The sequence below is a fragment of the Salvelinus alpinus genome, chromosome 6 (assembly GCF_045679555.1).
Source record: "Salvelinus alpinus chromosome 6, SLU_Salpinus.1, whole genome shotgun sequence".
NCBI classification, from domain to species: domain Eukaryota; kingdom Metazoa; phylum Chordata; class Actinopteri; order Salmoniformes; family Salmonidae; genus Salvelinus; species Salvelinus alpinus.
This window is the reverse complement of record NC_092091.1, coordinates 57,322,524-57,336,031: the sequence shown is the minus strand read 5'-3', so window position 1 is coordinate 57,336,031 and position 13,508 is coordinate 57,322,524. Positions and strand designations below refer to the sequence as shown.

The window sequence follows — 13,508 nt, the reverse complement described above, 5'->3', positions numbered from 1 at the left end:
TATTGTCTGCAGTGCCACCTGCTACCAGTGTTGCCAAGACGCCAGGTAGCCTAAGAGATCAACATTGACGTGTTAAATCCTTGTAGTCAAATATAACATGATGAGTGAAAGAGAGAAAAAAAAAGTCAAGGCTGAGAAAGCGAGAGAGAGATATTATGCGTTTGCTACATATGACACAAATTACCCGTGAATTGACGTGGTTATAAGCCTCTCGTTAATTTATCAGTCATGTATTTCTGTCACACAATATGGGATTAGGTGTACAAACGTACACATTGCTGCCCAGACCAGTCCTACAACATTGTATTTACCAAGCTCCGTTTTAAAAGTCAAAAGGGCCTTGCAGCAAACACATGTCTTCTGCATCTTTTGCTTTTGTGGCATTGGGCAGTCACTGTTCCACATTTTGTTATGTTACAGACTGAATTTAAAATGGATTAAATTGTAGATCACACAATACCCAGTAATGTCAAAGTGGAATTTTGTTTGTAGATTTTCTAAATTAATAAAAAATGAAAAGCTGAAATGTCTTAAGTCAGTAAGTATTCAACCGCTTTCTTGTGGCAAGCCTAAATGAGTTCAGGATTACAAACGTGCTTTAAAAAATCATGTAATAGGTTGCACGGACTAATTCTATGTTCAATAATAGTTGTTGACATGATTTTTGAATGACTACTCCATCTCTGTACCCCACACATACATCTGTAGGGTCCCTCAATCGAGTAGTGAATTTCAAGCACAGATTCAACCACAAAGACCAGTGAGGTTTTTCAATGCCTCGCAAAGAAGGGCACCGATTGGTATGTGAATATAAAAAATATTCCTTTGAGCATGGTGAAGTTATTAATTAGGCTTTGGATGGTGTATCAATAAACCCAGACACTACAAAGATGCAGGAGTTCTTTCTTACTCAGTTGCTGGAGATGAAGGAAACTGCTCAGGGTTTTCACCATGAGGCCATTGGTGATTTTAAAACAGTTACAGAGTTTAATAGTTGTGATATGAGAAAACGGAGGATGGATCAACAACAAAAGAATGAAGCCTGTACAGAATACAAATATTCCAAAAGATGCATCCTGTTTGCAACAAGGTACTTATTAAGTAATACTGCAAAGAATGTGGCAAAGAAATTAACTTTTTGTGGCAAACAGGATGGGGCAAATCCAACACAACACATCATTAAGTGACCTTCTTCCTATTTTCACACATGGTTGTGGCTGCATTATGTTGTAGGTATGCGTGTCATCGGCAAGGACTAGGGAGTTTGTAGGATAACAATACATGGAATACAGCTAAGCACAGGCAAAATCCTAGAGGAAAACCTGGTTCAGTCTTCTTTCCAACAGACACTGGGAGACAAATTCACCTTTTAGCAGAACAATTACCTAAAAGACAAGGCCAAATTTACACTGGAGTTGCTTACGAAGACGACACTGAATGTTCCTGAGTGGCCTAGTTTCAGTTTTGACTTAAATCGTCTTGAAAATCTATGGGAAGACTGGCAATGGCTTTCTAACAATTATCAACAAACAGCATGACAGAGCTTGAAGAATTTTTTCAAGAATTATGGGCAAATATTGAACAATCCAGGTGTGCAAAACTGTTAGATACTGACCCCCAAAAGACTCACAGCTTTAATCGCTGCCAAAGGGGTTTCTGACATGTATTGTCTCGAGGGGTGAATACTTATCTAATCAAGATATATTAGTGTTTTATTTTTCAAATGTTTGAATTTTTCTTCCACTTTGACATTACAGAAAATGACAATTTAATCATAATTAATCCCACTTTTTAACACAAAAAATGTGGGAAAAGACAAGGGGTGTGAAGGCACTGTATGTAATGTGAGTAGTGTTATAAAGACAATGACTGTCTGCATGTACATAGTCCCAAATTTAGCAACAAGAAAATAGGAATAATGTAATAAAGATATTGTTGAAAATGTAGTCATGTACATCACCCCTGTAGTGCATTTAAGTAAAACAGGATTAGATATTGTCTCTTTTAGTACATCAATTTGGAGATTTAATTGAATTTAACCAACCCCCTACACATACCCACACACAGGGGCAGATTGGCCATCTGGCAATTCTGACAAATGCCAGATGGGCTGGACAATTTTTTTACAAACAAAAATGTTTACAATTTATTTTAATAAAAATGAAACAATTCAAATTTTGACATGGCCATGGGCCTGTTAAGATTAATTTTTTAAAGATTTTTGTGCCATTTCTTTTTTATACTAATCTATAATGATCTATAACCACCCTACCAAGATGGGCTGGCCTGGTTTTTCTGAGCTGAGGTCACACAAACTCACATTCAAAGTCAAATGCGGCATCAGCAAAGAGACCTGCTCCGACTCTGTCATCAGTTAGACAGCCAGGATCATGGATCATTAAAAACGGAAAGGGTGCCTATTAACATAGAAAGAGCACATTCCACATTGTCACCCCACCACTCAAAGCGTCCTCTTTTTGGGGGCGGCTAAAACCATGACTTGCTCAAACAGTAAAGTGTAATATCCTCATGATTTCTGTAATGAAAGTGTCTGCCTTGCCCCTGTGCCTGCTGCTGTGATGAGCAAGCCACTCTCCTCTCCCCCTATGCGCTAGAGAGAAAAATCCGTTCTGATCGTATAACATTTAAAAATGCAATTGCTGGAAACTCTGGAGTCCTATTTTGACATTAAAATATAGCAACTATAGTCTAATTGTCAACCCAAAATGCATCACAAATTCAATCACTGAATTAGGTTGCACATCAAAATATCTTGAATCAGGCATTCCTGCTTGGACATGTTAGATGAAAACATTTTTCTTGATTCAGTAGTCTATTTATTATAGTTCTTAATAAAGCACTATGAATGACTTTATAAGATGATTCCAAATCATGATTTGGGTCTGACCAAATCATAGGCTGGTGCCACCAACTGTAAAAGTTAGCGGCACCAGTGACACCAGGGGAAAATGTTAGTCTGGAGCCCTGTAATAATAATTAACGCCTAAGGTCAATGTGGCCTCAGGCCAATTCGTAATTTCATGTGTGTAAATCTGTGACAGTACGGATCTTCCAGCAGGACAATAACACCAAGCACAAATCAAAATCCACAAAAAAAATGTTAATTGACCACAAAATCAACATTTTGTAATGGCCATTTAAGTCTCCAGACTTCAACCCCATTGAAAACCTGTGGTTGAAATTGAAGAGCAGTGGTGGACTTACCATTAGGCAGAAAAGGCAATTGCCTCATGCCTCACATCATCAAGGGGCCTTGTTCATGAGCAGAGCATAATTTCTCAGTTTGAGGATCCCCCATGCTCCGCTCGAGGCCCCCCAACCCTACATATAGTGAGACAGAGGAGCGCTGTTTTGCTCGCTCTGATGCTTTCTCCGGTGAGATAGTATTAGCCACTTGCGAATTGACGGAAAGCTGGCAGGTGCACAGTGCTGGAATTTTTGGGATGAACGTGCGAAGTGATTTGTTTGACAATCAGATGAAAACATAATGACTGGTTGTGTTCATGGCACATTCAAAGGTAATACATTTTTACAGTTAAATGACATGTATTTACTATGAAACCATTTTTTTTTAATTAGGAAGGGGGGCTTCAGACTGGCCTCTGCCTGGGGCCTCCAAATCACTATGTCCGTCCCTGTTAAAGAGGGCAGTTCATAATTGCAGATGAAGGATATCAAGGATCTGAAAATATTATTTATGGAGGAATGGTCTAAGATCTCTCCCAATGTGTTCTTCAATCTCATAATACATTTTAAAGTTAGCGGCGTGTGCAATGATGTGGGCTTGTGTGGATAAAATGCCAGGGCCAAATTCTTGTCCCAATCAGCCCCTGCCCACACACATTAAGAGGCTGGAGCAGCATAGCCTCAGCTGCATGTAGTGTGCCACTCCAAAAATTGTATATTGTATTTTATTGTATTTACATGCCACCAAGTGGCTGTGAAATATACAAACGTGAAGAGCATCATACAGGTGTCTCTCTCCCGACCGGTTACCAAAGCTGCATAGTGATAAAAATGGTGGTCAACACTGCAGCCCAGTGGTGCTATTAAGTCTAGCACTTATCTAGCACTTCAACAGGTGCATGTCGGCTCTCATGTCAGAAGATTTTGGATTGATTTAGAATAGTTTATATTAAGGGAAACCACTTTTAATGTTTCTTTGGAAGATTCTGAAATTATGTTTTATTTTGACACAACTGATATGGAACCCTGTTTAAGGTAGAACTGAAACCTTATTTTGAAATGATGAGAAAATGTCAAAACAAAAAAAGCAGTACATACCATAAAACCTTTTGACAAAAGTGCATTTTCTTTTGACGTGTAATACCCCTGTCTATGTTAAGTTTATGTACTCTTCTCAATATATAGCATTTTTTGTATGTTTCGTTATTGTTCAATATATCATTAAATGAATACATTTTATGTGAAAATCCATGTTAAAGACCCACTGCAGTCAAAAACGCCTGTGTTTTGTATTTACACACTATGAGGTTGGAATAATACTGCGAAATTGTGAAAATTATGATAATGCCCTCTAGTGGATAAGCTGTTTGACAAGACTGCCTGAAATTACAGCCTGTTTTGGTCAGATGGAGTTTTGGCCTGCCTTGTGATATCACCAGGTGGTAAATTAGTTAATAGACCTATAAGAAAGAGAGTTCCAAACCCCTCTGCCAATAATAGCTCGTTTTTAGTTTTCCCCTCCCCACTCAAACCACTTCCAGATAGTCCTAGCAAAATTCTTGCTTGAGAAATTGCTCTTTGGTAAGAAGCTATTTTTTGTTTCTTTTTTACATGGAACCTGGAAACTAGCCACTAGGGGCAACAGTAAGCATCGGCCTCTGATTCCAAAGGTTACAAGTCTGAAACCAGCAATAGAAAGTTGTTTGAGATTTTGAATTCGGAGTAAATGACTAACCTTAAGATTTCGGAGTTAATGCCTCAACTTAACCTTAAACATTTGGAAATTTGATGTTTGAGAAACATGGATGAATGTCTAATTCTGACGTGAGACTGTGAGAGATTGTTGGTAGTGGCTTCCGAACAGCGCCCCGTCTGCTACCCAGTCATTTTAGAACAGTCATCCCACTTTTAAGGCTACACTGCCATCTAGTGGCAAAATAACTTGCAAAATATAAAATAACAAAACATTGTATAATTTACAAAGAAAGGACTGGATAACACAATTTACTCTTACATCCACTGTACTTTGTTAGACTTTACATTCAAAATAAAATCAGATAAAATAGCATGTGTGATCTTTGCACTCGGCCTACATTTCCCACGACTAGAAGGGCTGTCTGTGCGCGCGGACTCTTTGCACAGCTCCTGCGCGTCCGATTTCACTGATCTGTAAACAACTGGGATGGGACCAACACGTGCTATGTGGTCTGTACTTATATGTTTGGGTGATGATGCTGCGAACGTGCGCATCTGCTGAACAGTATGTTGCTTATGCATTTAACCTTGGTTTTATTTTGGCTTAAAGGAGACGCAACAAAGTGGTAACGCGACATGGCCCGTGCAAATAGTTAGGTTTACTATAGCTTTAAGAATGCAAAAATAGTGTCTGGTTCTTTAAAAATGGATATTGGTTTATTATTATAGTATGAATTAAGGAAAGTTTTTATTATTGATCAATAAATGAACGCTTATAATTTGCGGACAAGGCCCGAATTCTGTGAATTATGTCACAGTCGGATTACGGCCTTTAGCTAGCAATCCAAGCGTTTTGATCGATGTGATATCAAATGTAAGCATTTGTTTACTGCCAGTACAGTATCAGAGAAAGTAATAAATACGGTTCGGGACAAAAGGGTAAGAACCGGGAACACGCGGTGATGGAGCCGCAAATCACCGATAACAATAAAAGGGAAGAGCCCGAGGATGACAAGGCCACGGTAAAATCCCCGGCCTCGAGTGCAGCGGTCACCCCGCGCAGGACTTCGAGAGGCCGAGGAGTTGGCCGGAAGAAAGGGGTTTCTCCTTCGCCGTGTACGAATGGAGCAACACCAGGCACTCAGAGTTCTGGACGAGTGTTACGGGACCGGTCTACACGAACACTACCAGCTTGGTTGCAGAGCGAGAAGAGTGATGATGCAGAAGAATCGAGCCCTGACAAAGCCGTAAACCGCCGGAGGAAGGCTGCTTGTCCACGACCCAGGAAAAATGCCTCCTCCGCAGCTTCAACAGAGAGTACCGGAGAGGTCGGGGATGACAGTAGTCAATCTCATGAGTACGTTCGTATACGCCTTTACTACACCATAAATTGCAATATAGCCGTGTCCTCTGCAATAAACGTAACATCTTTACATGCCTGTGAAATTGTTAGCCAGCTAAGTTTGCTTGTCAACATTTTACGGCCATAAAACCGGTTGTATGCATTGCTGCTAATTGTATTCCCTGACATGTACATATTCCAGCACAGTTCCTTTAAAAAGGGAGGAGGAAGAGGGAGGGGTAATACCTGGTTTTAATGTCTAATGTGCTTTACCTGTCCTCCCATTCATTTACATTTAAGTCATTTTCCCGGGGTGAGCGGTTTTGTCAAGTTGCGATCTGTATGTAGCAGTTTTAAATGACATCAACTCATGATTATGTCACATTGTACATAGCTAGATTAACAGAAAGTCCGCCGAGAAGTTATCACTATTTTGATAACTCTTTCTCTGCAGCTCAGGGGACCCAAGGAAACCCACTGATGTTCAAGGTAGGTGACCACCCTCATACATTGCTTGATAAACTAGATCAAGATATGTGGCTACAGTAACAAACTAGTAAGACACACCTTGAATTAGTATTCTAATTCAAGGTGTGTATGATGGCACTCACTTTGCCCTTTCCAGCCCACCCTCACTCACAGAATGCTCAGACGCGTGCCAAGGCCCCTTCTGCCCGGGGTGCCAGGGGGTCGGCCAAGCCTGTGTGCAAGAGTGAGCCTGGCACCGACAACCCAACCGGTAGGCACACCAACCGGCTAAATTGTGTTTGGGATTAAACTGAGTGGGCTAAGAACGTCTTGGGTTGCATGGACATCTGGGGTTGGATTTTCTGGTCGGTTACATCAACACTGTGGGGGTTGGGCCGTTCCCGAGACAGAGGGGAATGTGTCATCCTGAAAAAGCCCGATCAAATTGTAATGGTTGTATTGGCATTGTGTGATAATGTTTTATTTTTTCCCAGTGGAGGTGGAAGCAAAGGTAGTTGCAAAGAAGACAGTTAGGATGTGAGTATACACATGCATTCCAAATTGTATTAGTCACATGCGCCAAATACAGCAGGTATAGATAGACCTTACAGTGAATTGCTTACTTTGCGAGCCCCTAACCAACAATGCAGTTAAAAAAATACGGATAAGAATAAGACATAAAATTAAAGAGCAGCAGTAAAATAACAATAGCGAGACTATATACAGGGGGGTACCAGTACAGAGTAAATGTGTGGCGGCACCGGTTTGTTGAGGTGAATAAACAAACGGCATTCTTACTCATCTCATGGCTGTGTGTGTGCGTGCGTAAGAGGCTTGGGTCTGTCTATCTGTGCTGCCGTAGTAACACGGACTCCTCTCGCCTCAGTGAGAAAAAAGAGGAGAATGAGGAAGATGTTCTCTTGGGAGGAGAAGATGAGTCTCCTTTCCAAGATGACCCTAAAGACTTCAGCTTCCAGCCACAGTCTCAGAGGTAATGTTGGCGAGACAGCAGTGTGTGTGGATCAGTATAGGCAATAATCAATTGTCCACATACAGTTGAAGTCGGAAGTTTACATACACCTTTGCCAAATACATTTAAACTCAGTTTTTCACAATTCCTGACATTTAATCCTAGTAAAAATTCCCTGTTTTAGATCAGTTAGGATCACCACTTTATTTTAAGAATGTGAAATATCAGAATAATAGTAGAGAGTGATTTATTTCAGCTTTTATTTCTATCATCACATTCCCAGTGAGTCGGAAGTTTACATACACTCAATTAGTATTTGGTAGCATTGCCTTTAAATTGTTTAACTTGGGTCAACGTTTCGGGTAGCCTTCCACAAGCTTCCCACAATGAGTTGGGTGAATTTTGGCCCATTCCTCCTGACAGAGCTGGTGTAACCGAGTCAGGTTTGTAGGCACACGCTTTTTCAGTTCTGCCCACAAGTTTTCTATGGGATTCGGTACAGGGCTTTGTGATGGCCACACCAATACCTTGAATTTGTTGTCCTTAAGCCATTTTGCCACAACTGTGGAAGTATGCTTGGGGTCATTGTCCATTTGGAAGACCCATTTGCGACCAAGCTTTAACTTCCTGACTGATGTCTTGAGATGTTGCTTCAATATAGCCACATCATTTTCCATCTTCATGATGCCATCTATTTTGTGAAGTGCACCAGTCCCTCCTGCAGCAAAGCACCCCCACAACATGATGCTGCCACCCCCGTGCTTCATGGTTGGGATGGTGTTCTTCGGCTTGCAGGCCCGCCCCCTTTGTCCTCCAAACATAACGATGGTCATTATGGCCCAACAGTTCTATTTTTGTTTCATCAGACCAGAGGACATTTTTCCAAAAAGTACGATCTTTGTCCCCATGTGCAGTTGCAAATCGTAGTCTGGCTTTTTTATGGCAGTTTTGGAGCAGTGGCTTCTTCCTTGCTGAGCAGCCTTTCAGGTTATGTCGATTTAGGACTCGTTTTACTGTGGATATAGATACTTTTGAACCTGTTTTCATGTCTCCTTCCTGAGCGGTATGGCGGTTGCATGGTCCCATGGTGTTTATACTTGTGTACTATTGTTTGTACAGATGAATGTGGTATCTTCAGGCATTTGGAAATTGCTCCAAAGGATGAACCAGACTTGTGGAGGTCTACCATTTTTTTTCTGAGGCCTTTGCTGATTTCTTTAGATTTTCCCATGATGTCAAGGCAAAGAGGCACTGAGTTTGAAGGTAGGCCTTGAAATACATCCACAGGTACACCTCCAATTGACTCAAATTATGTCAATTAGCCTAACAGAAGCTTCTAAAGCCATGACATCATTTTCTGGAATTTTCCAAACTGTTTAAAGGCACAGTCAACTTAGTGTATGTAAACTTCTGACCCACTGGAATTGTGATACAGTGAAATAATCTGTCTGGAAACAATTGTTGGAAAAATTACTTGTCATGCACAATGAAGATCTCCAAACCCACCTTCCAAAACCTATAGTTTGTTAACAAGAAATGTGTGGAGTGGTTGAAAAACGAGTTTTAATGACTCCAACATAAGTCTATGTCAACCTCCGACTTCAACTGTACATGTTTAGCAAGTGGAGGTGTGGTAGGATCATTGTGTGTGTGTAAGGCAATGAGTTTGAGCATTGTGCTTGTGTTACAGTGGGGAAATCAGCAGTGATGATGACATTCCCTTCAGAGATGACCTCAACGACCAGAGCTACAACCCGGAGGCTGAGACTACTAGGTGTGTATGTGTGTCGTAATGCTTTCCCTTTGGGAGTGTGTGTGTGTGTGCATGTCAGCTCCAATGTATTATTCCCTTTGTGTGAATGGGTGTGCGTATGCATATAAATGTTTGCGTGTATTTTGTGTGCCTTTTACCCATGTGACCTGTCTGTTGACCTTCCAAATGGATCCTCCGTCTCTTAGGGATGCCCCCAAACCCCGGCGCAAACCTCCTCCGAGACAGAAAGAGAAAAAAGAGAAGGAGACAGGAATCAAGATAGAGGGTACAGACGTGAAGTTGGAGAACGAGTTCGGAGAGGGCGATTTGCCCAGAAAGTATGCCCCCCCCCCCCCCCCCCGGATTCTCCAACCTTCTCCCAAAGTGTGCACCTGCACTCTCCCCATCATGTATTTAAAAGCATTGGAAGTGGCTGGCGTTTCCACCATTGTTAAATCCATAACGGAGAGTGTGCAATTTCAGACTTCAAAGGAAGGGTGTGCAAGGGTAGACTTGTGTCACTTTGGGAATTTGAATTGGATCTGGCATTGGTTTGGTCTCTTGATTTAACTCCTTGCTTGAATCGAGTTCTCCAACTTCTTTTATTTTCTCTATTTCCCTCAGGAGAGGCAGGCGAAGGAAAGATGATAAAAGTCCCCGGCTCCCGAAAAGAAGGTAAAGTTGACATTACTGTTCAACTGCAACAATACTCTTTATTTATTATTTTACAGTCAACTAACAAAACATTAGTGAAATCATATGTATAAAAGCTGAACCCTCACCTCTGACATACATGATGATTGACACACATGATTGACAGTTCTGTCATGTCCCGCCCCCACAGGAAGAAGCCCCCGGTGCAGTACGTGCGCTGTGAGATGGAGGGGTGTGGCACAGTCCTGGCTCACCCTCGCTACCTGCAGGTCTGCCATAGCGACGACGAAGCGCACAAGCTATTCTGAGATTGAGTTGTGCACGAACAGGGTTGGGGTCGATTTCAATTCAGATTTTTTTTCTCCAATGCATGCAACTGAATTTCAATTTCACTTCCTGAATTGACTGTTGAAATGGAATTGACCCCAACGTAGGTGAATAGTATTACGTTTTTTTCCCCCATCCTTCGTCTCTCTCGCTGACTCTCTTTTTCCTGTAATTTCCAGCACCATATTAAGTACCAGCACCTTTTGAAGAAGAAGTTTGTATGTCCTCACCCATCCTGTGGAAGACTCTTCAGGCTGCAGAAACAGCTACTTCGCCATGCCAAGCACCACACCGGTAAACACACACATACACACACACACGTAGAGATCCACATACAGACACACTGAATGCTAACTATCCTCACTTAACATTTACATGCACACACAAGTACAGTATACATGCAATCACAGAAGCAGCGCTTGACCTGTCATTGTTTTCTGTGATGAGCTACTGCTAACTCTCTGTTCCCTCTCTCAGACCAGAGGGACTACATCTGCGAGTTCTGCGCCCGCGCCTTCAAGAGCTCCCACAACCTGGCTGTGCACCGCATGATCCACACCGGAGAGAAACCACTACAGTGAGTTTCCATCTCCAACCTCATTTATTTGTTTGCCTGGTTGTTAATTCATTCCATCCGATTATTTAAATGTTGCACCTGTCTGTACCTGCACCTCATCTGACCCCCTGAATTTACCCCCCCCCCCGTCCCTTTCTCTTTTACGTTCTACTTCACTTCCTGTAGATGTGAGATCTGCGGCTTCACCTGCCGCCAGAAGGCCTCCCTCAACTGGCACATGAAGAAGCACGACGCTGATGCCACTTACCAGTTCTCCTGCTCCATCTGTAACAAGAAGTTTGAGAAGAAGGACAGTGTGGTGGCCCACAAGGCCAAGAGCCACCCGGAGGTGCTCATCGCAGAGGCCCTGGCGGCCAACGCAGGGGCCCTCATCACTACCCCTGCCTCCCTGCTGGAGGCCTCGGGAGTGGGTTGTGTCGGGAACCAGGGGGAGCTGGTACGACTGGAGCCCGCCCAGCAGGTGACCCAAGTGGGTGAACAAGTGACCCACATGGGGCAACAGATAGCTCAGATGGGTCAGGTGAGCCACCAGGTGGTAGTAGTGAGTCAGGACCAGGGCCTCCACGCCATGCAGATGCCCCTGACCATCGCCCTGTCCCCCATCGACCCCCCGTCGCCCTCCGACACCCAGCAGCAGCAGCAGACCCACCACACCCTCCAGCTCCAGATGCCCCTTCATTTTGTTCAGCAGGTGGCGGCCGCTTCCCCACAGCAGCAGCAGTCGCAACAGCAGCAGGCCCAGATGCAGCAACTGGCCCTTCATTCCGGTTCGGTAGTGACCCAGCAGCATCAGCCCCAGCAAATGACCCTGCAGTCTTATCAGCAGCAGCAGCAGAATCAGCAGCCGCAGATTCTCCACATGACCTTCCAGACCGTCGACGGGTCGCAGACACATCTCCAGCAGATCCCCTTGTTAGCCACCCCCCAGCAACTCCAAACCCTCCAGAGTAGCTCCCATATTTCTACCGCCAACCTCCCTCTCTTGGCCCAGGTCCAACCCCAACTTCAACGTCCGCCCCAAACTCAGGACATCCAGCTTCAGGACCCAACCACTGTGGGTTGTAGCGAAAGCTACGCTCTGGACGATTCTGTTCTCTCTGCCTCCTCTCCTTCCGCTAACACCCTTCAACAGTGTGAGACTGTAGGGGAGGGAGAGGTAGTTTGGGAAGGGGGCGGAGAGGGTGACGGAGTGGTGGAGGGGGATGTCTTGACCGATGCCACAGAAGTGCACATGCAACATGTACTTATCTAGAGTAGTCGGGTGGGGGGTGGGGGACTAGCCTGGAAATTCAAACTGAATTCAGCTGTTTCACTTCACGATCACTAATTAGGGAAGTGAAACAACATAAGGTGATTCAGTCTGGATTTTGAGGTTAGGGGAAACTGGGAAAGACAGTAATAAAAGGAGAGGTCTAGCGATGTCCCTCCTAATGTATTGTGGCACCATTTGAAATATATAGGATCACAGAAATATGTATTTATAGTCACTTTTGGTAGCTTTTTAGATCTACCCGCATCAGGGCAGTTGTGTGTGTGAGTTGTTGCCTTTGTACATAAAGTGATGTAGCCATCTATACCCATCAACTGGCCTTCTGTGTTTGTGTGTTTAGCGTTTTCATCAGAAGAGGCTGGTGGGAGGAGCTATAGGAGGACGGGCTCATTGTAATGGCTGGAATGGAATCGATGGAACCGAGTCAAACACGTTCCCATGTTTGACTCCGTTCCATAGTTTCCATTCCAGCCATTCCAATGAGCCCCTCCCACCATCCTCATGATACTAGTATCACAATACTACGGTCCTCAATTTTCCATGGCAAACACAAAGCAGACCGTTTTGTTTCTATCAGATCTGCCCTAGCCAACACCCTTATAGTGGTGGTTTTCGAGGTGGAACTGGGTTAGAGCTGTTCAATGTACAAGCGGCTTATGCCATTATATCTAGAGTTGACATTGGCTGCACGGCATCCATCATAAGAAATCCCCATGCAGCCTTGTTTACAAGTTAGAAAACACTGGAATGTGAGATGTAGCCTTATCTAGCCTAAACCTTGATTAGGTTGATTGGAAATCGTTAAACGAAAGGAGGATTTCTGAGTGTCATTATTTCTATATAGCCTTACACTTTCTCATTCTGAACATCTAATGCAAGTGGGATGGGTGTGTGCTCACTGATTTGACAGCTCTAACGCAGTTACACCTCCAACGCCGCCAAAACACCAGCTAAGCGGGTGTTAGCGATCACTTGATCTGATTGAATCAAGCCTATAGATCGGGCATGCATCGGCAAAGCATGGGCAGAGGAAATCGCACAGAGACGGACAGGTTATGGCAATGTTACAGAGGTCATGGAAATCACATTCAAAGTAAATGCTGCATATGTCGGCTCAATCGGAATTGACTTCAATGTCAAACGCTTTCGGATCTTCCACAGTCCACTCCATATTTTATCCTGGCTTTATCCATCCACAGTAATCCAACTAAATATATATTTTATTGCAAAAACATCAAATTATGG

The 13,508-nt window shown here is 43.3% G+C and overlaps 1 protein-coding gene across 2 annotated transcripts; it reads left to right on the top strand.

Moving 5' to 3' along the window:
* The first annotated feature begins 4,698 nt into the window (after nt 1-4,698).
* On the top strand, nt 4,699-12,577 carry LOC139578977 (E3 ubiquitin-protein ligase ZFP91-like). 2 transcript variants are annotated; one of them, XM_071407143.1, is made up of 12 exons: nt 4,699-6,259; nt 6,699-6,733; nt 6,870-6,983; nt 7,207-7,249; nt 7,599-7,703; nt 9,373-9,456; nt 9,642-9,773; nt 10,060-10,110; nt 10,280-10,358; nt 10,596-10,710; nt 10,894-10,993; nt 11,159-12,577. In XM_071407143.1, exons 1-12 carry the CDS (start codon nt 5,865-5,867, stop codon nt 12,243-12,245), a joined length of 2,340 nt encoding a protein of 779 aa, XP_071263244.1. In that variant the 5' UTR covers nt 4,699-5,864; the 3' UTR covers nt 12,246-12,577. The 2 variants fall into 2 exon arrangements, with proteins under 2 accessions (XP_071263244.1, XP_071263246.1); XM_071407145.1 differs by lacking the exon at nt 6,870-6,983 and having other exon boundaries at nt 5,510-6,259.
* Nucleotides 12,578-13,508: the final 931 nt, after the last annotated feature.